The sequence below is a fragment of the Panulirus ornatus genome, chromosome 5, assembly GCF_036320965.1.
Source record: "Panulirus ornatus isolate Po-2019 chromosome 5, ASM3632096v1, whole genome shotgun sequence".
Lineage (NCBI taxonomy): Eukaryota > Metazoa > Arthropoda > Malacostraca > Decapoda > Palinuridae > Panulirus > Panulirus ornatus.
Genome location: NC_092228.1, coordinates 9,546,474 through 9,573,261, shown reverse-complemented (window position 1 = coordinate 9,573,261; position 26,788 = coordinate 9,546,474). Strand labels below are relative to the sequence as shown.

The window sequence follows — 26,788 nt, the reverse complement described above, 5'->3', positions numbered from 1 at the left end:
GTAAGGCTTTAGGCCTGTGAACTGTCAGTGTCATGGTTAAGACCGTGAGCGCCAAACTTCATCCACCATACGAAAGTATCTTTAACACCCTCCTCAGATGTTCAAGATGATTCAAGACCAAATACACTATCATTGTGTCCACGGCCCGCGAGATGAGCACGCCAGTAGAATAAATGGCCAAGTACAACGATTCTTCTATCCTAGGTAAGATACCTCACCCAGCCGGGGCCAGCCATTGGATGTCAGTAAAACGAGAGGAGAGAGAGAGATCAGTGTTGTTTGTGAGGGAGGTTGACGTGGTCTGGTTGCCTATCTTTCGCTCACCATCACTGACATAATGTCATTTGCTCGTGTTTCAACCCTTTTCTTCGTCGTGTGGTCCCTGATTAAGTTGGCATATTCTGTTGAGAAGAGAGGTAAGTGTTTTGGTGCCCAGTATTGGCGTAAAGCTACGTCTGAAGTGATGATAACCGTAATAATGCTGCTAGAGGGAATTTGTTTATGATTCCATCGTCTGGGCGTTTGCTCGACGTCAGTCTGGTGCCCCCCCCAGATGATGCCACTTGCGATTAGACATTGCTTTTGAATTATGATTTTAACTGTTTGTCGTAGTTTTGATTGTGCCCAAGGGTTAGTTCCTGTGTTAATTCTTTATTTCTCTAATGGAGAAGTGATATCATATTAGTTTTGATGTATAATTAATGTCAAATATAGTCAAGGTGCTCGGGCACGCAGTCAGTAGCTGGTGTCAGGATAGTGCCAGATGACCTTACCAGTAGTGCCACGTCTCCTGCCCGCGCCTGCTCCTTCGTGAGTCACGTATCCTTCTCCCACAGGGTAGGAGACGTGGCCATGGTCACGTAGGATGTAGCATATTTGAGAATGGGGCGTGGGTGGGGCTGAGATCTGTTAATGTCATGCTCTGGATGTGGGCAGAGGCATATTTCTCTCCCTGGGCAAGTGGAATTTATCACTTGTAATTGATCCCACTTGTAATATTTAATCAAATTTTGATGTAAATGCTTACCTGTCCAGTTGACTTCTGTAAATATATTTTCATTGAAACTGTGGATGAATTGCGAACCTCCTACAAGTCACGAACTCTTTGCAAAGATGGGGGGATGATGATCCCCCCCCACCCCCACGCTATGTCGCTCGTAGTAATGACTATGATTACTTGGTCGTACTCATAGATTATGCACTTATTTTTAGCTTTGCAATACGAATATGAAAACAGGTAATAACTTGATAGTGGTGTGGTATCATTAACAGGTGCAGGAGTAAATCTCCAGTAGATATCAATGTTCCCTCAAGCAATTTTAAAGGCAACAGTAAAAGCTGTTAGGTATTTTCATGAAGACAGTCAAACAAACTCATTTTTACAGTTTATGGCCCCTGTTATGATGTGCACTGTTGCATTATATATATTTATGGGAGTAATGTTACATGTTAAAAAAATATTAGTGAATAACAGAGTAATGGCAAATATGGTTCTATGTTGTATATATATGTGAGTGTGTGTGTGTGTGTGTGTGTGTGTACTTTTCTTATATTCTGATTCATTTGACTCAAGTTAACATGTTTACTCACATATCATTGCCACAATAAAGACACTATTGATGTATCAAATACAATACCCACAGGATGCCAGACTATGGTGGGGGAAGCCAGTCAGTTTTCTGAAAATCGAAGTACTTGTGCTTTGCACAGTATTCTGTATGGGCAGAAACAGATTTTTTTATATATACATAGCTGGAAAAAAGATGGTGAAAGGCATGAGGATTCCATACAAAAACATAATTAGAAGCATGCAATCCATATTTTTATTCATGGTGAAATTTACTGTGTATGAAGTGTGCAGTTACTATATATATATATATATATATATATATATATATATATAGAGAGAGAGAGAGAGAGAGAGAGAGAGAGAGAGAGGGTAAATTTACACAGGGTCCTGTGACAGAAAGGAAGGGAAGACATGTGATTAGGAGGGCCTTGACCCTCCCTCTCCTCCATTGGCTACACCCATGGTACCCTAGAAATATAGACAACCCCTGAGAGATGCTTGATACAAACTGAAAACTATTAGGATAACACAAAATATGTATGAATGCAGTAGTTAATTATAGAAGAAAATATATAATACAGTACAACACATGTATGAATAAACTACATGTTTTTGACTGTTGTTTGACTGTTAATCAACATGGGGGTTACATTTCAGATTCTGTTGAATTACAGTTCTTTGGCTACCCCTTGTTGATAGATATACAGTTGATCCAAACATTATTTCGAGATAATGACCTCAGAATTGCTGTACCATAATATGCCTAAGGTTGATTAAAGAACCACAGAAAGTAATCAAGAATTATATTTGGTAATTCAAGCTCTAAATAATCACTATATGTGAATAAAGTGAGGATAAAATGTTCCTAAAGCTAATATCGCAGTGACAGAAACAGAATTGTAAGGAAATTAAAAGTCATAAGAAAAATATGCAAGAGATATTTATCTCTTTTTGAAATAGTAACACAATTCCTCAAATAGAAGTACAAATGAATCTTATACTTCTTATTTTTGCAGAAAAAATGAAGCAAATCACATCATTATGAAATGAGTACTCCAAAATTTTGAAAAGCCCTGGAAAGTTGTGCAACTGAGCATGAAATAAGATAATGGTAATAGTTGATACTATGGTCATCATATCAAAATTTCCCAAAGAAGGATGAGCTATGATCACTGCTGGTTATTACCTGTTATAGTCAGTTGCAGTTTTTTTTATTTTCACTATCCAATTTTCTGTCTAAACATAGGCAACCTTAAGATGGTTCAGATACTTGTTTCACTGTTGCTTTGACTTTGGATTTGATATGTATCATTCCATTGAAAGCACACTCACCAGTAGCACTTTTAGCAGGCATGATGAGTAGTGTTACGAGATGCATGAAATCTGCCAGTAACTCTTTTGAGGCTGGAGATAGGTCTACTGGTGTTGTTCAAGTATAGTTCCCATGTAGCATGTTCAGATGTGGCTGAAAGGGTTTCTTTGTGCAAGTCATTGCTGTATATTTCAAGAAAGGTTGCAAAACAGTAGCAAATGTTGTTATGTATTCATGTAGGTTTTAAAATCAGCTTGATCAAACCTTCCATTGAATGTGGGACACACCAGATCCAGTGCTTCATAATGAATTTTCCTAAAATGATTTATTGTGTGAGGGTGATAAGCTGATGCACCTTAACAAAACGAGGTATCTGACTTTGTTGGGACATTCTCTGTGGAAGTGCAAGTTCATCTAAGTGAAGTTCTTATTATTTTATGAGTATTTTTTTCATTAACAGATGTTATTCTATCAGTTACATTTGATCAGTTTTTACTGATTAATTTAATAAAGAGAATGAAGATGTTCCATGAAATGACCATTTTGATATTATAATAACTTTTTGAATTACAGACTTGTTAGTGATAACAGTAGCAAGTAACGAGACAGATGGTTACCACCGCTTTATGCGTTCTCTCCATGTGTATGATCTCCACGTCAAGGTGAGTTTCTTTTTGATTGAACATGATTTATCTTTTCAGTAAATGATATGAAGTCACCACCATAAATCATTCTCATGGAAAATTATTTTTATCTAGAAATCTGAATTATGTTTATAAAGAACTGTTGATTACTTTCTGGAGCATTATGATTTGTGGAACTTTTTTGTTTTACTGCTTTACAGTCATGTGTCCAGGGAACTGAAATTTCACAAGAAATCTAGATTGATACACAGATTGAGTGTTTTTTCATATTTTCAAAGTAAGTTTAATGAAAGGTTGTTAAATCATTATCTGATAATTGTGTATCTTGTAAAATGCTAACACAGGAAGTTCCCTTGAACAAGTACTAGAAATAGTTATGTCCACCCAAAGTACCTCTCGTAAAGTAACAACTTTGGCCTTTTCGGATGACTCAGGTTTTCCTAGCATAGCTTTTATTCTGATTTGGGGCCAATACAACTGCTTTGCAAGCCAGAATGCATTCAGCTTTGCTATACTTTTACTGGTGAATAAAGAATGTAGAGCTGAGTTTTGGCTTGGCAAGCCTGTACAAGCTTCATTGGGTGTTCAGGTATGTCATTCCTTTAAAAAAGAAGTACTAGATGCTTATGATCTGTGTTTTGTAAACCACAGAAATTGATATCAGTACTGAACAGGCACTATAAAGAGCAGGATCCAAGATGTACACACTGTCCAGGTATCATTTCACCACAAGTTGAGCAATTGAAGTGAATGGTTAGGTCTTAGTGTGTTTTGCTGTATTACTTGTGCTTTGACGTCATGGGCATGGGTAGGTTACTATGTGGTGAGTATCTGCCTCTCCCTCACATTTTTTGATGGTTAAAGGGGGTGAATTCTCATAGATTTTGCTAAGGGTGGTGTGAATGGAGACAGTAGTGTCATTTGATGAATCATATTAGTGTGCAATTATAAAAATTGAGAAGCATTTGATAAGTGTGGAAGTCACTGATTCACTTTAACACATTGGGCATGGGTTGAAGATTTGTATGTTTTATTTCAGAGGCTGTGGATACCTGATCCATCCCATGGTATTAGGAATAATGGTAATAATACAGTATAATGTAGATGCTGTATCTGATTGATCAGTAATGTTGATTAGTGACTTTAACCACTAAATTTAGTAACAGAAAATTTTTGTATCTGAATGTATATTTTTTAATTGTAGGAAAAAACATCATCTATTTGTATTTATTTACATGTACCTTCCTTAGCTTCTTTACTGTCCTTTATCTACTTTAATGGTTTATAGGTAAAATATTTTGCTTTTTTAGCTCAAAGTATTATTAGCCATTTTAATGTGTATGACATAAAAGTTTTCAAGTGATATACTGAAGTATGTGTAAGGGTTTGTCTTTGCATGTTTTACCTTCTGTTAAGTCTTTTCCTCTCTTACATGGAAAATAACTGTTCTAATAAGCACATTTAGTGTGAAGATATTGATGTATGAGTAGTGGCTTAGTTTAATGATAAATAGTTTAAATTCTTAAAACTTCTTTTGTATAATGAGGTTGAACAAAAGCACTGTACAGTTCTCTCATTGCTGCAGGTATTGGGCTTAGGTTCACCCTGGAAAGGTGGAGACATGAAGAGAGTTGCAGGAGGAGGTCAAAAGGTGAACCTTCTTAAGGAGGAGCTTCTTAAGTATAAAGATGATTCTCACAAGGTCATTTTGTTCGCTGATAGGTAGGTTGTTTTAGAATATTGCTGTTACCACTGACTCTTTCATCTGCATAGTTTATTTGTGTACAGAACTGTATTTAGTAAACATTTTAATGCACTTCAATATTATCTTGTTACTGACCATTATAGAGATTTATACAAAAAAAAAAAGCTTAGTTTCTCTCTGTATCTGGTATGTGGTATACATTATGTAGCAAGATAGGTCATGCTGATTAAATTTCATGCTTTGCTGCTGTGCCACAATCCTAGACTTGGTGCTCCTGAACCTTTAGCTGTCTCATGAATACTCTAGAGGTATGTTCCTCCACCACAGTCTTTTGTCAATTCCCTTTTCATTTTCACATTCTTTTTATAGGCAGCCTCTTAACCATCCTTTCTTCAGAGTAATTGATTTGCTTTAATCAGAAAACTGTCTTTTTGATTTCAGTTAGTTGTTTTTATTTTGTGCCTCTATGACATTCTGAAATCTACCTCTGTATATTGCTCACTCCTTTCATCTTTCTGTCACTGTAAATCTGTATTCCAGGTTTGTGCATGAAGTTAGTCAGAACTGTATCCTCTAGTGAATGCTGCCATAGTTATAGGTTCATATAGATACCCCTTATAAACTGACTTAACTTTCATTGATACCGAACCTTTTGTGTTCTGAACCTTTTCCTGCCTCTCATCGTTCAGCTGTATCAATAATTCATTACTCTTTATTCTGAGCTTCATTTTGAACTAAAGAATATGGGCTGCCATCTTTCAGCCATATTTCTTTGAACATAGAAATGGGAAAATTTATTGATAGATATTGATATTTTTGCTAAATTTGTCACATCACCTTCACAAACAACTGCTGAGCACCTGACTTCAAAAATATGAATTTGATACAACCTCCTCAAAGTTGCAAACATATCCTTTTTAATACAACTCATGGCTTGCCAAAGATTGGTGTCTTTCTTCCAAATGTTCATTGTGGATACTCATTATAGAAGGATCATCATTGGTGGTAGCTTGAAGATGAAAGGTTAAAGATTTCACTATTAGATAACTATTATTTACTGGCTTATTTCTCTCTTTTCAGCTATGATGTGATTTTCACTGCTGGCAAGAACACCATCCTGGAAAAGTTTGATAGCCTTGGTGCACGGGTTGTGTTTGGGGCTGAGGACTTCTGCTGGCCTAATAAGAAACTTGCTACACAGTATCCAAAAGTTTCTTTTGGCTATAAATATCTGAATTCGGGAGGTATGGATGACTTTATAAAAGAGCTTTCTATAACCATAGATAATAGATTGTTAGTGAAATCATGCTTACTTCACATTTAGAAGAAATCCAAGTAATTTACAAAAAGATTAATTGCATTTTCTTGTAACTAACATAAGTGTTTTTTACAGGGTTCATTGGATATGCTCAAGAGGTTTATAAGATTGTAACATCACATGATATCACAGATGGGGAGGATGATCAGCTCTACTACACACAGATATTCCTCGAGAAAGCTTTAAGGGAGAAATACAAAATAAAGCTTGACACCCAAGCAAATATTTTCCAAAATCTAAATGGACAGTTGGGTAAGTTTTGAAATGATTCATTACAAATTCATTTTAAGTGGATGGGAAAATCAGTATGATCAAATGTGATTTATAGAAGTAGCCAGAAAGAGCAAGCCTTAAATATACACCTGTACTTGCATAATAGAATAGATTTTTTTTTTTTTTTTTTTTTTTTTTTTTTTTTTTTGCCGCTGTCTCCCACGTTTGCGAGGTAGCGCAAGGAAACAGACGAAAGAAATGGCCCAACCCACCCCCATACACATGCATATACATACGTCCACACACGCAAATATACATACCTACACAGCTTTCCATGGTTCACCCCAGACGCCTCACATGCCCCGATTCAATCCACTGACTGCACGTCAACCCCGGTATACCACATCGCTCCAATTCACTCTATTCCTTGCCCTCCTTTCACCCTCCTGCATGTTCAGGCCCCGATCACACAAAATCTTTTTCACTCCATCTTTCCACCTCCAATTTGGTCTCCCTCTTCTCCTCGTTCCCTCCACCTCCGACACATATATCCTCTTGGTCAATCTTTCCTCACTCATTCTCTCCATGTGCCCAAACCATTTCAAAACACCCTCTTCTGCTCTCTCAACCACGCTCTTTTTATTTCCACTTGATATTCTAAAATGGGAATAGAATAGATACATTCCTTAAAAAGTTGACTGTTGAGTGGAATTTTTGGAAATGAAACTCATTTGCCAAAGACACCCACTACATAATTAGAGGTGTATTCTTACGAAAACTATTTTAGCCCCAAAGACATTATAAAAACAATCTTGAAAATGCGCACTATTTTAACCTTTGAACCTTGCAGTTCATCTGAAATGATGCTCACCTTTTATGAAATAGAACTAAAGATTTTATCTTTGACAGAATATCTCTTTAACATATTGACGAAATTACCCAAAAAAGTAGTATAGGCTCTGTATTGGTATGGAAGAATATTGTGTTGATGGGAAATGGCTCTTGCTGGCAGCATGAATGCTCATTATTTTTGCAAATATCCAAAGATTGTAGGTGATTTTTACATGTGATTTCGTTCTACATGTACCTTAACATATTTCACACTTTAAGGATACTCCTTGGCATGATTTTATGCATTGCTATTACCAGACTCCGCCTGCTCAAGGTTGCGCCATAAATCAAAAGTCATCTTTTGTGTGGCTTTATCATTGGAAATACAGTCTTGTGAAAGAACTTTTCACTTCAGAGGGGTCATGGTATCCTCCGCAGAAGTTGCACCTGACATTATAGTCACATTATCAAGTACAGTCATCACTATGCTGACAAGTTCCACCTTGCTAGGCAGAGCTAGGAATGTAGAGCTTGTCCAGAAGCCATCTCATCTAGAGAGCATTAACTTGATTCTTATCCCTACCACCAACCACATTTTGGTCTTGATGACTGGTGCATTGTCCTCACTAGTTGTAATAGGATTTAAGGTGAAAAATTTTGATAATGACACTTGCCTTCATCATATCCTCAAGTGATTGGATTTTGACAAGCTCCCCTTATTTGTTTGCCCTACCTGTAGTCCATTGATCCTGTATCCAAGCCTTTTTTGACTGATTGTCTTCCCAGTGAGCTTTGGTTGAAGCATTAGATGTTTGTATTTCTTAGAGAAGTCAGCAAGACAAGCTCTGTCCTCAACTGTCTGCTTGAGAGTCATGAACTGTAGCTTGCACTCTTCAAACTGTGATATGACCAGCACCATAGGGAGTTGCCAATGACACCATGTTCTGTTGTAGCCAGGGTAGAGAGGGGGTTTTTCTCAGACCTCTCTCATCTTATGTGACATCTGTATGTCCTGTCAGTTTGTTATCAGCTCCTTGACCTCTTTAAGAAGAATTTCATTCTGCAATGAAGTGAATCACCTTGATATGATCTGTACATACCATCTGGGTTTGGGAGACTGTTTTCTTGGAGACAATGCAACAAGTATTATGTTTCTTGAGTAGGGTTAGGGTTACACCTTGCCACTTCATGATATATTTATATCAATTTGCAGTATGTTTATAAAAGGCAAGTTTGATCTCACAGATCACAGGTAGCTCCTAAGGTACAGGACAGCATCATAATATAAACAGGTGCTTAAATTCTCTGTATTTATGTAGTGAAAGCAGAGTTCTCCATATTACCAAGATGGAGAGCTGCTGGCACTCCCACTTCTTTCTGAGCTCTTTCATGATTACATGGTTACTAACTGTATTAGATTTTCCCTTAAAGCTGATGAAAATGGAGTTTGTCTGCATCATTTGCTAAAATCCTGATATACGCATAAGCTCCAAATCTCACAGAACTTTTGCTAATCAACTTTTCATTGATTCTTTTTATTAAGCACTGACTTTGTATGTATGCAATCCTTTGGTGCTTCGTCTGTCTGATTGTCAGAATGCATACTTAAAAGTATTTAAATTCAACCTCTTCATTTGTATAGTCCTCACATTGAGTTTTATGAATGAGTAGTATCCTGTATTTTCTTAAAGGGATGTAAAGGAAGGTTGATTTTTTGAAGGATATACAGCAGTTACATTTTGACAATGAAGTGCTTTCAGCATATGTATTTTAGTAGATGACTGATTTTGATGATTTTGTTCTTACAAGCTGATGTGTCCATGAAGTTTGAGGAGGAAGATGTAAAAATTGTTAACACAGTATATCAGTCAACCCCAGTTGTAATACATGGAAATGGCCCATCAAAGGTCCAGTTGAACTCTTTAGGGAACTACCTTGCCAAATCATGGACTTATGATGATGGATGCCTTGCATGTCATGAGAACGTGCGTGACATGAAGAATTTGTCGGTAAGTACATTCTATGAGTTGTCTTTTTTTTCACTGATGCCTCTTATGATTCATATGTTCCATCAAAACTTCACTGTGGTAATTTTTGAGTAATTCATGTATTATCAGAACCCCCTCTCATGTGGTAATTTTTGAGCTAAGGTAACTTTGAAAAGAAATGATGGTGACTGTTATTGTCAGGTTGTAATATTTTGCTCTTTTATTGTGCATAATTAATTTCTATTCTGTTGTCCACAGGAAGATGAGTATCCTCGTGTGCTAATTGCAGTCTTTATAGAGAAATCTATGCCGTTCATAGAAGAAATGTTAGCCAAGGTTGTAAGCCTTAGTTATCCAAAGCACAGACTGGATATACTGATACATAATCAGGTAGAGTACCTTATTATTAGTAGCATTCATTAAGTTTAGGGACAGCATGGCACATGTGAGGCATTCATGCTTTCTAAGTGGATCGGCTGGATTCACTTCCAAAGCTAGGTAGTGTTGGCAAAGGTGTTTCATCTTTTGGTGTGTTTCATGTTGGTGACTTATGATAAAGTTATGTGCTGGCTGGTGTTTTGTAAGGAGTACCATTTGAATGATAGACCTTACTTTTACAAATAATGAAACTCATTTTGATTAGAGTGGTGAATATCAAATAAGATTTTTAATCACACACAGAAAAAAAGCATATTGATTTTCAGTTCCTCTGTCTTAAGTTCTTGTCTTTAGCTCTTCAGGTAGTTAGATGGTTTAATTTGTCTTGTTTCCTCTTAATGTGAAGATTGCAGACTGCATGTACTTTTGAGGAAACGTAGACTTGTATCTGCACTGAGACTATAGAGATAGGATGCTCCTGATTCTTTGATGCAAAGAAGGCTTTGTTAGAAACCATCCCAAAGATGAGTGACCTTAGAGTTAAGTCTTTAAGAGATTTATGCACTGGGGTCACTTGTCAGAGGGTTATGAGTAGAGGAATTCTCTTTTACATGAAACAGGATGTAGGTTCAGGAGAATAGACCTTGATTTATATATGTCTTAAATGTGTGAAATTACAAAGGAAGCACAATGTAGATAGTGGTAATGCAAGAGTCAGTTAGGTACATATATTGCTTTTTCATTTATCTCTCTATTTATATATCTGATGCCTCTTGCCACCTGAAACTCTCTGAAGGGGTTGGCCATGGCAAATGAGTCTTCATCACTAGAGAAGTCCAGTGCTACTTCGTAACCTGTAGTGCCTCACCCTTAACAGGCCAGTTGCAAAAGGCAACTTGGAATGCATTGTTTGCAGAGGTTTAAACCAAATGCCCCTACAGACTATTACCACTACCTAATGTTTCTTCCTTCTTCCTCTACCTAATGTTTTTACCTATTTCTCTTGCCTTCATTGGTTGTCAAGTTGCACCCCTCCTATCCTGGTAGCTGTCTTTCTGCCTCACCCACACATAGACAACTGGCATCATGTCCACAAAACATACAATTTTTATTGTCATACATAACATGGCAGTAGAGTTTCCATTAGTAGCAAACTCCAGTGCCACTTCTTAGCCTTTAGTGCCTCACCCTTAACAGACCACTAGGAAAGGGCAACTCTAATGCAGTGTTTGCAGAGGCTTCTGCCAAATGCTCCTACTGACTACTACTACTACTACCTAATGTTCCAACCAAATAGCTCTACCTATTGTTTCTTCTACCTAATGCTTCTGCCTTCAGTGGCTGTCAAGTTGCACTCATCTGAGTCAGGTAGCTGTCTTTCTTTCTGCCTCACCCACACATGGACTACTGGCATCCTTTCCACAAACTTTCAATCTTTCTCTGTCATACATAACACTTGACAACACTTACCTCACACAGCTCATTCTTCATATCTCTAGATTTTCCTGTGGTGAGCCCTATGCTTTATCCCTGCCTTTTGACAAAATTCCTACCTACTACTTCTATCTAATACTCCAATCATTTTGTCGAAGGACAAAGGATGTAGGAACACTGTCTGAGTGGCCACTGATTGCTTTTTCACTCTCTTTGCTATTTACAGTGCCTGATATTTTTAAATGATCCAGATTATATGTAACACACTTACAGTCAAGTGCTGGAGTTGTCTTATGATGTATATGAGACATCAAGACTCAGTGAGTTAATTGGTGAAAAAGGGCTGATAAGACGTAGACTAATCGGATGTGTGTGTTTGTTAACTGATTTGTTTGCTTAAATATTATGACCTAATATTTACTCTTTAATGTAACCTTTTTTTTTTTTTTTACAATCAAGGATCTTACTTTGTAAATCAGAAATGATAATAGGTTTCTTTGATTTTTGTATTTCATCTAGAATTTTTCAGGAAGAGCTTTATATATTCACTTTCTTTTAACAGGCAAAGCTACATGAGGAATTACTACAGACGTGGATGAAAGAGCAGAAGTCGGCTGGCTACCTTTCAACAAAATTAATCTCGGTGAATGATAATGTGAAAGAGTGGCATGCTCGTAACATAGCAATGTAAGCATATTTCATAACATTGGTATTATTGCAATAGCAAACATGACAGCTAGAGACTGAGTGTGAACGAATGTGGTCTTTGTTGTCTTTTCTTTGTGTTCCCCTCGCATGTGCACGGGGGGAGTGGGATGCCATTTCATGTGCGGCGTGGTGGTGATGGGAATGGATGAAGGCAGCAAGTATGAATATGTACATGTGTATATATATATATATATATATATATATATATATATATATATATATATATATATATATATTATCCCTGGGGATAGGGGAGAAAGAATACTTCCCACGTATTCCCTGCGTGTCGTAGAAGGCGACTAAAAGGGGAGGGAGCGGGGGGCTGGAAATCCTCCCCTCTCACTTTTTTTTTTTTTTTTCCAAAAGAGGGAACAGAGAAGGGGCCCAGGTGAGGATATTCCCTCAAGGGCCCAGACCTCTGTTCTCAACGCTACCTCGCTAATGCGGGAAATGGCGAATAGTATGAATGAATGAATGAATATATATATATATATGTCTGTGTATATGTATGTATACGTTGAAATGTATAGGTATGTATATGTGCATGTGTGAGCGTGTATGTGGGTGGGTTGGGCCATTCTTTCGTCTGTTTCCTTGTGCTACCTCGCTAACGTGGGAGACAGCGACAAAGTATAATAAAATAGATAATAATGATTATTATTATTTGTATTATTGTTATATTCTGTTGCTCAGAAAACCAAGTCTACCAGTTTTGGAAAGTCTTCTTGCTTGCCCAGGCGTCAGTGAGTGTGAAGAAGTATACAGTGTCATGCACCTTTGGGATCTCATATTTTTCAGAGTCTGGATGATACAAAATGTGCAGTTGATTGGCAAAATGTTTAACTTCTTTTTACCACTCTCTACCCTTTTTCATGTGCACACATCCTGCTTACTGCAGACTACACACTTCACCTTAATATGTAAGCTTTGCTTCTCAAGAAAACTTCTACTCCTTGCCTACTCCCCATGTTAATCCCCTTATCTTGTTTTCTGTCATTCTATGCCACTTTTCATTCAGTCTCTTATGGTATCTCTGTACACAGGCCTCTTTTCTAAGCTCACTTGTTTTCAATGTTTCTTCCTGTATTCCTTAAATCTCGAAAAGTTTTTACATCTGCCTTCACCAAGAAAGAATCAGACATCCCATCTACTGCCCATCTCAGCACCTTCACATCCAACATCATCTTTGCATATATTAGCACATAATCCAGTAATGTATGTTGACCCCCAATCCCACTCTCCCATGTAAATTTATGAATGCATCTGTTGTAAACTGATTATACCTTGTTAAATTTCTCTGAAAATTGGTAGAAATTATCAGGGACTGTCAAAAGAAATGTCTCTCTGTATCCAGAAAGCTTACGACCTATCTCATTAAGGAACATCTTTTGGACCAAACAATTTGTTTTGCTGACCCTATCTGGCAAGTATGTTAGGGTCTATGATTTTGGAATTGTAGCCTCAGCCTTGACCTTTCTTTGGAACCTTACCTTGGAAAAGATGAATTGTAGAGGTTGTGTAGTCTGCAAATGGGGAGGTGATAACAAGTAGTGGTGATGTGAGAAGGAGATGGAGTGAGTATTTTGAAGGTTTGTTGAATGTGTTTGATGATAGAGTGGCAGATATAGGGTGTTTTGGTTGAGGTGGTGTGCAAAGTGAGAGGGTTAGGGAAAATGATTTGGTAAACAGAGAAGAGGTAGTAAAAGCTTTGCGGAAGATGAAAGCCGGCAAGGCAGCAGGTTTGGATGGTATTGCAGTGGAATTTATTAAAAAAGGGGGTGACTGTATTGTTGACTGGTTGGTAAGGTTATTTAATGTATGTATGACTCATGGTGAGGTGCCTGAGGATTGGCGGAATGCGTGCATAGTGCCATTGTACAAAGGCAAAGGGGATAAGAGTGAGTGCTTAAATTACAGAGGTATAAGTTTGTTGAGTATTCCTGGTAAATTATATGGGAGGGTATTGATTGAGAGGGTGAAGGCATGTACAGAGCATCAGATTGGGGAAGAGCAGTGTGGTTTCAGAAGTGGTAGAGGATGTGTGGATCAGGTGTTTGCTTTGAAGAATGTATGTGAGAAATCCTTAGAAAAGCAAATGGATTTGTATGTAGCATTTATGGATCTGGAGAAGGCATATGATAGAGTTGATAGAGATGCTCTGTGGAAGGTATTAAGAATATATGGTGTGGGAGGCAAGTTGTTAGAAGCAGTGAAAAGTTTTTATCGAGGATGTAAGGCATGTGTACGTGTAGGAAGAGAGGAAAGTGATTGGTTCTCAGTGAATGTAGGTTTGCGGCAGGGGTGTGTGATGTCTCCATGGTTGTTTAATTTGTTTATGGATGGGGTTGTTAGGGAGGTGAATGCAAGAGTTTTGGAAAGAGGGGCAAGTATGAAGTCTGTTGGGGATGAGAGAGCTTGGGAAGTGAGTCAGTTGTTGTTCGCTGATGATACAGCGCTGGTGGCTGATTCATGTGAGAAACTGCAGAAGCTGGTGACTGAGTTTGGTAAAGTGTGTGAAAGAAGAAAGTTAAGAGTAAATGTGAATAAGAGCAAGGTTATTAGGTACAGTAGGGTTGAGGGTCAAGTCAATTGGGAGGTGAGTTTGAATGGAGAAAAACTGGAGGAAGTAAAGTGTTTTAGATATCTGGGAGTGGATCTGGCAGTGGATGGAACCATGGAAGCGGAAGTGGATCATAGGATGGGGGAGGGGGCGAAAATTCTGGGAGCCTTGAAGAATGTGTGGGAGTTGAGAACATTATCTCGGAAAGCAAAAATGGGTATGTTTGAAGGAATAGTGGTTCCAACAATGTTGTATGGTTGCGAGGCGTGGGCTATGGATAGAGTGGTGCGCAGGAGGATAGATGTGCTGGAAATGAGATGTTTGAGGACAATGTGTGGTGTGAGGTGGTTTGATCGAGTAAGTAACGTAAGGGTAAGAGAGATGTGTGGAAATAAAAAGAGCGTGGTTGAGAGAGCAGAAGAGGGTGTTTTGAAATGGTTTGGGCACATGGAGAGAATGAGTGAGGAAAGATTGACCAAGAGGATATATGTGTCGGAGGTGGAGGGAACGAGGAGAAGAGGGAGACCAAATTGGAGGTGGAAAGATGGAGTGAAAAAGATTTTGTGTGATCGGGGCCTGAACATGCAGGAGGGTGAAAGGAGGGCAAGGAATAGAGTGAATTGGAGCGATGTGGTATACTGGGGTTGACGTGCTGTCAGTGGATTGAATCAGGGCATGTGAAGCGTCTGGGGTAAACCATGGAAAGCTGTGTAGGTATGTATATTTGCGTGTGTGGACGTATGTATATACATGTGTATGGGGGTGGGTTGGGCCATTTCTTTCGTCTGTTTCCTTGCGCTACCTCGCAAACGTGGGAGACAGCGACAAAGCAAAAAAAAAAAAAAAAAATCTCTTAATGATAACTTACTTTAATGTCGAGGATGGAACTTGTGTAACCCAAGAGTTGCACCAAATGATGAACCCAAATGTGCCCCAAGTTGGTTCTTGAATTTTTTTTTCTTTTTTTTTTTTTTTGCCTTTGTAATCCTCTTTTTTTAGAATTTTTTTCCAACTCTCCTCCTCCATGTTGGTATGTTCTCAAGGCTCACAGGATGGTTGGATCCTTTAGAGAAATGTAAGATTTGAAGTATAAAAATTGTTTTTATCAGGGGTGATGTCCTGCAAGCATTTTTTAAAGATTCTTGTTTCCCACCCTAGCTTTCCCTTTCCTTCAAAATCTTTCTCTTAACCAGGTATGACTACTGTTGGGTTGATGTTTTTGTGTTTGAGAATTATGAGGCAGATCTGCACCAACAGCTGGAGGGTAATGATGTCATTGGCAATTGGAACTTGCTTATTGGTTGGTGGGTAGACCTAGACTAAGCCACAAGGCACTAGCACTGAATAGGTGGTAACCAGGACAGTAAAAGGCTTATGTGCAGCAGCAATGAGTCTGTGATAGCTTAAAAGCCTCTGAGCAGAATTACATTTTCTTAACAGGTTAAACTCCTTTTCTTTTATACCAGATAATCCATTCATGGGCCAATCAGGCCTTCTGTTGTCTGTCTTTCTCACATAAACTCATGTAAATCCCTTGAGATTCTCTCACGTTTTATGGAATACCTCCTTAAAGAAGCTTTTTTATGCTTCAAAACTTTCATTTTGAACGTATCCATGAGGATGTTGATATTCGTCTATGATCTGATACAGATTTAAGTCGTAAATGTACATGTGATTACTCGTCCATTATGCTGAAGTGTTTTAGACTATTCATATGATTGTTGGTACCACTGTTTTTGTTATTCACATAAATGATATCACAAATTACTCTGAAACAATTGTAAATTACAAAAAGCTCGTGATGCAACTTAGAATTCTTCTATGCTTTCTCATTAAGTATATAAGGTACCTTTTCTTGATCCAAAAATGATGCATAATCTTTCTTCCCTCTAAAATTCTCCATTGCTTCTATTATGCAGAAATTGGGTTTATATCTCCTCATCCTTTCCTAAATCCAACTGGTTTTACACCAACAAAGATGTCATTACTCCTTTAAACACAATCTGCCACAATCTTATCTTTTGAAGTGTGGTCAGAGGAATTATTACTTTAATGCTTAACATCATTTTTATTTCTTTAACCTTAATACAGTGGAATATACACTGCCATCATGCTGTAATCAAGCACACAACAACTCTTCCATGCTGCTGTACACGCTTTTCAAACCCATCTAGAAACATTTCCATTTTTTTTCGTCACCTACTGGAAACTCACCATCTCATCTATTCCACCAGCTTCTCATTTTTCATGTGTTACTGAGTTTTTCATTTCTCCATTTAATGTGTTACTCTTCCTTAAGAATAATTCATATTCTTTTTCTGATTTGTAATTCTGTTGTACCAGGAAATATATTTCTTACCATAATTTCTGTTGATTACTGTCTCCAGGTCTTATAAACTTCATCATATGTCAAAACATTGTCAAACCTCCCTTCTCCATATAATTGCCCCCTCCAAAGTAGTTAGTTGATCTTCCTTAGATTTTGATTCACCATTAGATAAGGAACAGAAGTAGCCAAGGGAGAATCTTTCATGTAGACTTCGAGCATCTGTTACTGAGATTACATCACAAAGGCAGGAAAAGGAAAATGTTTATTGAAATGTATTATTCATGACTGTGTTTTTCAATCCTTGCCCTTCATTTTTTGCTGTATGTAGAGAGTTCACCTCCTTCATATTTATTTTTTCCACATCCAACTTACTTTCTTTTATTCTACCCTGGTGCTCCACTTTTCCTAACTGTACATTCTGTAAGGCGGCCTGTATGAGGGTCTACACACCACCCTCATTTTTGTACCTTTACATCTGTATCTCAGCATCTTATTTATAGATTGTATGTCAATGAATGTTTAGAGAAAGTTTTGCTTGCATCTTCTTGCTTTGAATATGGTAGTAAGCACACATGTTACAGATGATTACTTTATTCAGTAATGTCATGACTTTATTTTCCAGAGAACTGTGTTTAAGGTATGAGTGTGATGCACTCTTCAGTATAGATGGAGATGTACACCTTGATAATCCAGAGACCCTAACCCTACTCATGAAACATAACAGGTTAGTGACTTAGTATTTTTTTCGACACATAGTATGCTTGAATGAATTTCTTTTTTCGTTTGACATTAGAATAAGTAAATGGATTTAAAAATCTTTCAACTCACAGTAGTTTTCAAAGTTTTGCAGTTCATTTTATTTCTTCCACTGATCAGGAGTTTAAAGACAGCTCAGCAGCTTTGTCAGATAAGTACAGGTAGTTCCTAAAAAAGTCCAGCAAACATATCAAATTATCTGTCACTTCCAAAATATCTTGAATGTGGGTCTGCTAGTTGCTATCCTGGAAATGAATTAAACAGTTATTATATTATTGTCTGCCTTCATAGATACTAAGCTCACAGTTTAATACTTCCATGATGGATACTTTTATGATTAATGAAATCAGAATGGGCATTGTATTGCACCAAAGTATAAGGTTATCATGGAGATGGCAAGTTTCCTTGCAACAACAATCATGGAGAAGGGTGTGTTTCCCTGCAACAACAATTCATTTGTTCTGAAGGAAATCTAAGAACTCCATTGGTGTTCAGCAATAGTCTGCATATAGAAAACTTTTAGCCTGAAGTGTTTTGACTAAGTGTAGCTTAAAAATATGCAAGTATCCAAGTGATAGAGAAGGCATCACATTTTAAGCATCAGCATTTATCATTATTTCAGGAATTTACTTATCAGGTTACATGATAATGCAAATAGTTATAGATCATTAGATCATTTAGAGGCTTTGTGTGACAGTGGAAGCAATCAGAAACTTAGTGAATAGTGTGGTAATTGCAATAAAGCAAACACGTTACTTCAGAAAAATGCTTGTAAACTTTATATGTAACTAAGAAGGCTCATATAATGCCAGCCATGAACTTGAAGCAAATTATTTATAAAGTATGTTTTATAACATATGAGTGATGTTGCTTTTAACTACAGTAATTGTTAAAGCACTGCATTTATTAAAAGCCTTATTCAAAGTAAAATGTGTGCCCCTGAGTTTGTATCCATTATTAGGTGTTACTGGACTCTGCCTGCCAGTGACTGCATCATGAGTGATAGGACTCCTTTGACAAATCTGTATTATCATCAATGGATAGAAAGGAGTACAGTCTTGATGAGGGCCTTCTTGCTTCAAAAAAGACCACCATTTCCCTGCTTTTTTTGTGGATTGTAACCTAGAGGCTTCAGGAGTCCCATGAAAGGGATCTTTGGAATATAAGATGATTTTCAATACAGTGATTGCAGTCATGCAAATTTAGCCTTAATCTTTAAACTGCACCATTTACTGAACATGTCCTTGTCTGTATACTTGAATGTAATAAAAAGAGTGTGGTTGAGAGAGCAGAAGAGGATGTGTTGAAATGGTTTGGAGACATGGAGAGAATAAGTGAGGAAAGATTGACAAAGAGAATATATGTGTCAGAAATGGAGGGAAGAAGAAGTGGGAGACCTAATTGGAGGTGGAAGGATGGAGTGAAAAAGATTTTGAGCGATCAGGGCCTGAACATACAGAAGGGTGAAAGGCATGCAAGGAATAGAGTGAATTAGAACGATGTGGTATACCAGGGTTGACATGCCGTCATTGGATTGAAACAGGGCAAGTAAAGCATCTGGGGCAAACCATGGAAAGGTCTGTGAGGCCTGAATGCAGAAAGGGAGCTGTGGTTTCGGTCCATTTCACATGACAGCTAGAGACTGAGTGTGAACAAATGTGGCCTTTTTTGTCTTTTCTTGGTGCTTCCTCGTTGAAGAGGGATGCTATTTCACGTGGTGCAGGGTAGCAACAGGAATGGATGAAGGCAGCAAGTGTGAATATGTACATGTGTATATATGTATATGTCTGTGTATGTATATGTATATATGCGTTGAAATGTATATGTTTGATAAGTGCGTGTATGGGTGTCTATGTATATGCATGTATATGTGGGTGGGTTGGGCCGTTCTTCATCTGTTTCCTTGCGCTACCTTGCTGACACGGGAGACGGTGATTAAGTATGATGATAAGAAGAATGATAATTTTAATATTTGCTTCCTGAGAGTTGTTCTACCCTGTCTTCTCCCATGTGAATAGGTTGTGCATTAGATCTTTTTAAGGGACAGATTGCCTACTCTGCGACTTTTTCTTGGAGAAACACTGGTACCTTACTAATTGATGTACAGACCATTGTCTGGGTCTTCTATTGCATAGTTGCCAGTGTGCACCTGTTTCCTTGGGGACAGTATGCCCTAGAATGATATGATTTTTTTATCATATAAGTCTGTGTATCATTATCTCTGAAAAAAGGCCAGTGTGTTAAATGTACTGCTTCATACTCAAGTTACAATTGGAAGTTCATGTGGTAGTTATTGACAGAAAGTTTAGAATTATTGTATGTAAAAAAAAAGAGCAGTGGATAACCGTTTTATGGTTATAGATGCTTTTACATGAAGAAATGCTTTGGTACTAAAGAAGATTGTGGTAAACCACTGTGTTGATAGTGAGAAGTCTTATGCATCATGATGTTATGTAGGCTTCCATTATCTTTCTTTGATATATACATTGATCAGTTTTCATCCTTCATTTCTTAGTGTAATTCATTTTATCTCATCCTTTTCTGTGTATTTCACTTTCATCACCCTGTCTCTTGATATGAAATTTTGTGTGTAAGTGTGTAAATTATGGTACATATTTGCTTTTATTCAATTTTTCAGACCAATCCTTGGTGCTGTAATGATTCGAGAAGGACAGGCCTGGTCCACCTTTTGGGGTGCTGTAAATGCAGAAGGATTTTATGCCCGTTCCATTGATTACATGGACATTGTTCACAAAAATAGAAGGTCAGTGATGTAACTTCTTTTCTTCCTGGAAAATTCAGGAGACTGTAAAGCGATGAATTATTTCTTGGCATCATAAGTACAACTTTCAAAATCTCATTTGGCACAGATTTTTGCCATGGTTTGCTGAGAGCTAACCATTCCCTTCAATTAGAGAATCCTTCTAAGTGGGTATGTATTATATTGGCATTACAGCAAGTACAATCATGAAATTTTCCTTTAGCACAAGATATTTTTCTATGATTTGCTGAGAGCTAGATATTCCTTTAACTTGAAGAATCCTTAGAATGAAAAGTGGAAGGTATTGTGGTTAACTATAAGAGAACAAGATCGTCTGTATGACGATCCTACTGCTCCTTTCTTCCTCCCTCCAAGTATCCCCCTTTCCTCTTTGTTGAAAAATGTCTTGAGCAGTGATAGCCACAGTCTCAGGTAAGTGTTGAAAGTATTTTTTATGTCTGCATTATTTTTATTATTATTGATATGTAATCAAAGTATTATCAGACATATGATAGATATGTGTTTGCAAAATAGTTTTTGTATGTGCAAATTTGGTTTTATTATCAAACATGAGATTTTTGTTGATTTGCAGAAGTGTGCTTTTATCAATTTTCTTATGCAAATCTGAAAAAATAGGATGTAAGGTAAAGACTGAAGGATGATTGGACTAAGATATTGATCAGGTAATGTATGAACATTGGTATCCATATATCCTTTTTTGACTTGACCAGAACATTATTTCATGATGATACCCGTTTCCATAACCCCATAGCGGAATACCAGACCACATATTATGTGTGATGCCTTTTATATTCAGTGAAGGGAATGATGGAACACTCTTTGTAGTTCTGCCACTTTAATCAATTATTACCTCTTTAGGTAAGTTTTCAGTCAGTCCTGGAAATAAACAGAACACGCCACAGAGAATCAGGGCCAAGGGGGCACTTGAATTCCCATTCTTTAGGTGCTTGATTCCTGTGTATGTGTTTTAAGAATTTTTGTAGGTCAGTCTCATGACTGTATCATATCTTAACATAAGAACTTTTTTGTGCTGGGTTGCATCTCTCATCTTGTTAAATGAGTTTATTAGGAAACAGGTTTTGCTGTACAGAAGTCTGCAACACAGACAGCTTTTCAAGAGCACATCTATTCCATATAGTGAGGCATGGATGTATTTGTTTATTCTTTGGTAATGTACTCTGCCTATTTTGCAAAAGGTCACAGGGGTAGGCATGATTTATTATTTGCTGATAACCACAAGGAAAACGGAACTCGATAAGTTTGCAAGTGCACTTTCGTGTAGTGATCTCATCATCATGGGAGGTACAAGAATGAGATAGAAGACGTAGAACAGTCAGTTGATATATAACGAAGAGAAGTAGTTAAGACACCATTGTCTGTCAGTCTCCTCAGCTTTGCTTCATCTCCAGTTTAATAGATCAGGCACATATAGCCTCCCTGACATCGCTCACACACATCAGCTGATGCAGTGTGTTGATATGAAATATGGACTTACACACTTTCAAAGTGCATTTTGATTTTTCACTTTACACACTAATTTTATTTGTCATGTTGAAACCATTGTCCCTATTCATACCACCATGAGTAAATGTTTTCCCAACAACATCATTACAGCCTCCTTCTCTGTAATCAGAAAATGTAGTTTCAAGTTAATAATTAGACAAAAAGAAAGAAATCTAAATGGAGCTGTTATCTGGATCGATATAACACTATATTCCTACACAGTCACCAAATCCTAAAATGCATGTAGGTGCATGCAGCATTTTCCATTTTGCTTAACAGATTATTCTTTAGTAGTTAGCCTCTCCAGCAATTTTTTCTTCATTATGAAGGATTCATTCACAGTTGCTCATAGATGAACAACAGCTTTTCACACATATACTGTCTAACTGTTATGTATAATGCACTGAAATCAGAGCCACACCATCCACAGCCAAAATGCACAGGCTATTCCATGGTTTACAGAGACTTTTCCATGTAACCCCCCCCCCATCACAATGATCCAATCAATTTTGCCTTGTGTGCTTCTCACTTTCCATGACTCTTTCATTTCAACTTTTCATCTCTTTCTTGGTCATCCCCTTTCCCATCCGACCTGTAGCTTCATTAAGTCACTCTTTTTTTTGTTCATCCTCTCCTTGTGTCCGAACCTTTTTAGCACACCCTGGTCTGCTATTTTATTTATACTTTACCTACTACCAGCCCACCAAACATACACTTATAAGAAGCCACACTACCCAGACAAAATCAAGTTGCACTTTCCCGTCCGTGCTATGGACATCACCCATGGCAACAACTTTACACACACTTGTTTCAACATATCCCAAGACCCTTCATGCCCATGATGCAACTACCTCAACTCAGAGAGTTAGCTTGTATTACTTAGTTGTGCTGCACTCTCTACACATAGATGCACACAAAACGTCACTGTTTTATAACCTCTGGTCCCAACCAGTGGACATAACCAGCTTCTTAAGCATTGTAGGAGCTTTATAGAGATAGAAGGGACTTGAGGTAGGAAGTAAGTAAGTATACATTAATGCATATATTTTCATAACTCAGGAATAATGAAAGATTGTCTTTCTATTGTTTCATCTATTTTTCAAGACCTTTTCAGTGGGAATGGTACAAGAAAAGTAGTAAAAGATGTTATATTGCATAAACAAATATTAAACTGAGATACAAAGCATCCCATCTGACCCACCATTACCTGAGGAACTTGGCTTCTAACCTGACCGTACATGAATTCACTGGGGATTACAAAGCAAAATGACTCTTTGTACATCAGGTATACAGTAAAAAGAATTTCATACATGTGATTTTTAAACATTCCAATGTGAAGGTTTACAGCACCAAGTTTTTTGATCAAATGATTTCCCAGAATTAGTTAGAATACATGTCTTTTGTGTTTAGGATATTGTGTAATGTACACAGTCCTCATCTGTAGATAGATACCTGAACAGAGCAGAGTGAATTTTACTATACAGTATCGGTATAAAGTTGCAGAAATACATATGAAGTATTTTAGATACTCCTTTCGACCAAGAGGTGACACTCTTAATGAAAATGGTGTGACGGCATAATAGTAATGTTGTTCTTTCAGATGAGAAGTAAGCATCAGAAATTTCCATAGGATTAAGAACTGTTCTTCTTTAGATAATGGAGGTGCACACATTCCATAGAAGTATTATCTAAAAAAGAAAGAAAAAAGACGTCAGGGTAAACCATGGAAAGGTCTGTGAGGTCTAGATGTGGATATGGAGCTGTGGTTTCGTTGCATTACACATGACAACTAGAGACTGAGTGTAAACGAATGTGCCTTTTTTGTCTGTTTTCTTGGCGCTACCTTGCTGAAGCATGGGTAGCAATGCTGTTTCCTGTGGGATGGGATTGCGACAGGAATGGGTGAAGGCAAGCAAGTATGACTATGAACATGTGTATATATGCATATGTCTTTGTATATGTATGTATATGCATATATGTATATGTATATGTGCGTGTATGGGCGATGGGGATGGGGAGAAGAATACTTCCCATGCATTCCTTGTGTGTCATAGAAGGCTACTGAAAGGGGTGGAAGCAGAGGGCTGGAAATCCTCCCATCCAGTTTTACTTTACCAAAAGAAGGAACAGAGATGGGAGCCAAGTGAGGAGTTCTCCCTTATAGGCTCAGTCATATGTTCTTGAACGATACCTCACTAACACAGGAAATGTTTAATTTGTTTATGGATGGGGTTGTTAGGGAGGTGAATGCAAGAGTTTTGGAAACAGGGGCAAGTATGCAGTCTGTTGGGGATGAGAGAGCTTGGGAAGTGAGTCAGTTGTTGTTCTCTGATGATACAGCGCTGGTGGCTGATTCATGTGAGAAACTGCAGAAGCTGGTGACTGAGTTTGGTAAAGTGTGTGAAAGAAGAAAGTTAAGAGCAAATGTGAATAAGAGCAAGGTTATTACGTACAGTAGGGTTGAGGGTCAAGTCAGTTGGGAGGTAAGTTTGAATGGAGAAAAACTGGAGGAAGTAAAGTGTTTTAGATATCTGGGAGTGGATCTGGCAGCGGATGGAACCATGGAAGCGGAAGTGAATCATGGGGTGGGGGAGGGGGCAAAAATCCTGGGAGCCTTGAAGAATGGTTGGAAGTCGAGAACATTATCTCGGAAAGCAAAAATGGGTATGTTTGAAGGAATAGTGGTTCCAACAATGTTGTATGGTTGCGAGGCGTGGGCTATGGATAGAGTTGTGTGCAGGAGGATGGATGTGCTGCAAATGAGATGTTTGAGGACAATATGTGGTGTGAGGTGGTTTGATCGAGTAAGTAAAGTAAGGGTAAGAGAGATGTGTGGAAATAAAAAGAGCGTGGTTGAGAGAGCAGAAGAGGGTGTTTTGAAATGGTTTGGGCACATGGAGAGAATGAGTGAGGAAAGATTGACCAAGAGGATATATGTGTCGGAGGTGGAGGGAACGAGGAGAAGTGGGAGACCAAATTGGGGGTGGAAAGATGGAGTGAAAAAGATTTTGAGTGATTGGGGCCTAAACATGCAGGAGGGTGAAAGGCGGGCAAGGAATAGAGTGAATTGGATCGATGTGGTATACAGGGGTCGACGTGCTGTCAATGGATTGAATCAGGGCATGTGAAGCGTCTGGGGTAAACCATGGAAAGTTGTGTGGGGCCTGGATGTGGAAAGGGAGCTGTGGTTTCGGGCATTATTACATGACAGCTAGAGACTGAGTGTGAATGAATGGGGCCTTTGTTGTCTTTTCCTAGCGCTACCTCGCACATATATAAATATATATTCTTTCTTTCATACTATTTGCCATTTCCCGCATTAGCGAGGTAGCGTTAAGAACAGAGGACTGGGCCTCTGAGGAAATATCCTCACCTGGCCTCGTTCTCTGTTCCTTCTTTTGGAAAATTAAAAAAAAACGAGAGGGCAGGATTTCCAGCCCCCCGCTCCCTCCCCTTTTAGTCGCCTTCTACGACACGCAGGGAATACGTGGGAAATATTCTTTCTCCCCTATCCCCATGGATTATATATATATATATATATATATATATATATATATATATATATATATATATATATATTTTTTTTTTTTTTTTTTTTTTTTATACTTTGTCGCTGTCTCCCGCGTTTGCGAGGTAGCGCAAGGAAACAGACGAAAGAAATGGCCCAACCCCCCCATACACATGTACATACACACGTCCACACACGCAAATATACATACCTACACAGCTTTCCTTGGTTTACCCCGGACGCTTCACATGCCTTGATTCAATCCACTGACAGCACGTCAACCCCTGTATACCACATCGCTCCAATTCACTCTATTCCTTGCCCTCCTTTCACCCTCCTGCATGTTCAGGCCCTGATCACACAAAATCCTTTTCACTCCATCTTTCCACCTCCAATTTGGTCTCCCTCTTCTCCTCGTTCCCTCCACCTCCGACACATATATCCTCTTGGTCAATCTTTCCTCACTCATTCTCTCCATGTGCCCAAACCATTTCAAAACACCCTCTTCTGCTCTCTCAACCACGCTCTTTTTATTTCCACACATCTCTCTTACCCTTACGTTACTTACTCGATCAAACCACCTCACACCACACATTGTCCTCAAACATCTCATTTCCAGCACATCCATCCTCCTGCGCACAACTCTATCCATAGCCCACGCCTCGCAACCATACAACATTGTTGGGACTACTATTCCTTCAAACATACCCATTTTTGCTTTCCGGGATAATGTTCTCGACTTCCACACATTTTTCAAGGCTCCCAAAATTTTCGCCCCCTCCCCCACCCCACAATTTAGCGCATGATCAAGATATTCCTATGAGTCCACGGGAAAATGAAACACGAAAAGTTCCCAAGTGCACTTTCGTGTAATTATCACATCATCAGGGGAGACACAAGAGAGAAATATAACAGTCAGTTGATATACATCGAAGAGACGAAGCTAGGACGCCATTTGGTAAACATGTGATTGTCCAAAACCACCTCGCATGTGCGTGGGGGGAGGTGGGTGCTGTTTCATGTGTGGCGGGGCGGCAATGGGAATGGATGAAGGCAGCAAGTATGAATATGTACATGTGTATATATGTATAAGTCTGTGTATGTATATGTATGTATATGTTGAAATGTATAGGTATGTATATGTGCGTGTGTAGGCTTTTATGTATGTGTATGTGGGTGGGTTGGGGCATTCTTTCGTCTGTTTCCTTGCGCTACCTTGCCAACGTGGGAGACAGTGCATATACATACA

At 38.2% G+C, this 26,788-nt stretch overlaps 1 protein-coding gene across 1 annotated transcript in view; it reads left to right on the top strand.

The window, feature by feature from the left end:
* The first annotated feature begins 244 nt into the window (after positions 1 to 244).
* Plod (procollagen lysyl hydroxylase) overlaps positions 245 to 26,788 on the top strand; it is a 230,558-nt gene continuing 204,014 nt past the window's right edge. Inside the window, exons 1-10 of the mRNA XM_071661095.1 lie at positions 245 to 416; positions 3,456 to 3,544; positions 5,112 to 5,248; positions 6,312 to 6,475; positions 6,625 to 6,801; positions 9,403 to 9,602; positions 9,840 to 9,971; positions 11,956 to 12,080; positions 17,613 to 17,714; positions 20,385 to 20,510. Coding sequence (XP_071517196.1) covers positions 338 to 416; positions 3,456 to 3,544; positions 5,112 to 5,248; positions 6,312 to 6,475; positions 6,625 to 6,801; positions 9,403 to 9,602; positions 9,840 to 9,971; positions 11,956 to 12,080; positions 17,613 to 17,714; positions 20,385 to 20,510 — 1,331 coding nt within the window. The 5' untranslated portion in view covers positions 245 to 337. The remainder of the gene's footprint in view (positions 417 to 3,455; positions 3,545 to 5,111; positions 5,249 to 6,311; positions 6,476 to 6,624; positions 6,802 to 9,402; positions 9,603 to 9,839; positions 9,972 to 11,955; positions 12,081 to 17,612; positions 17,715 to 20,384; positions 20,511 to 26,788) is intronic.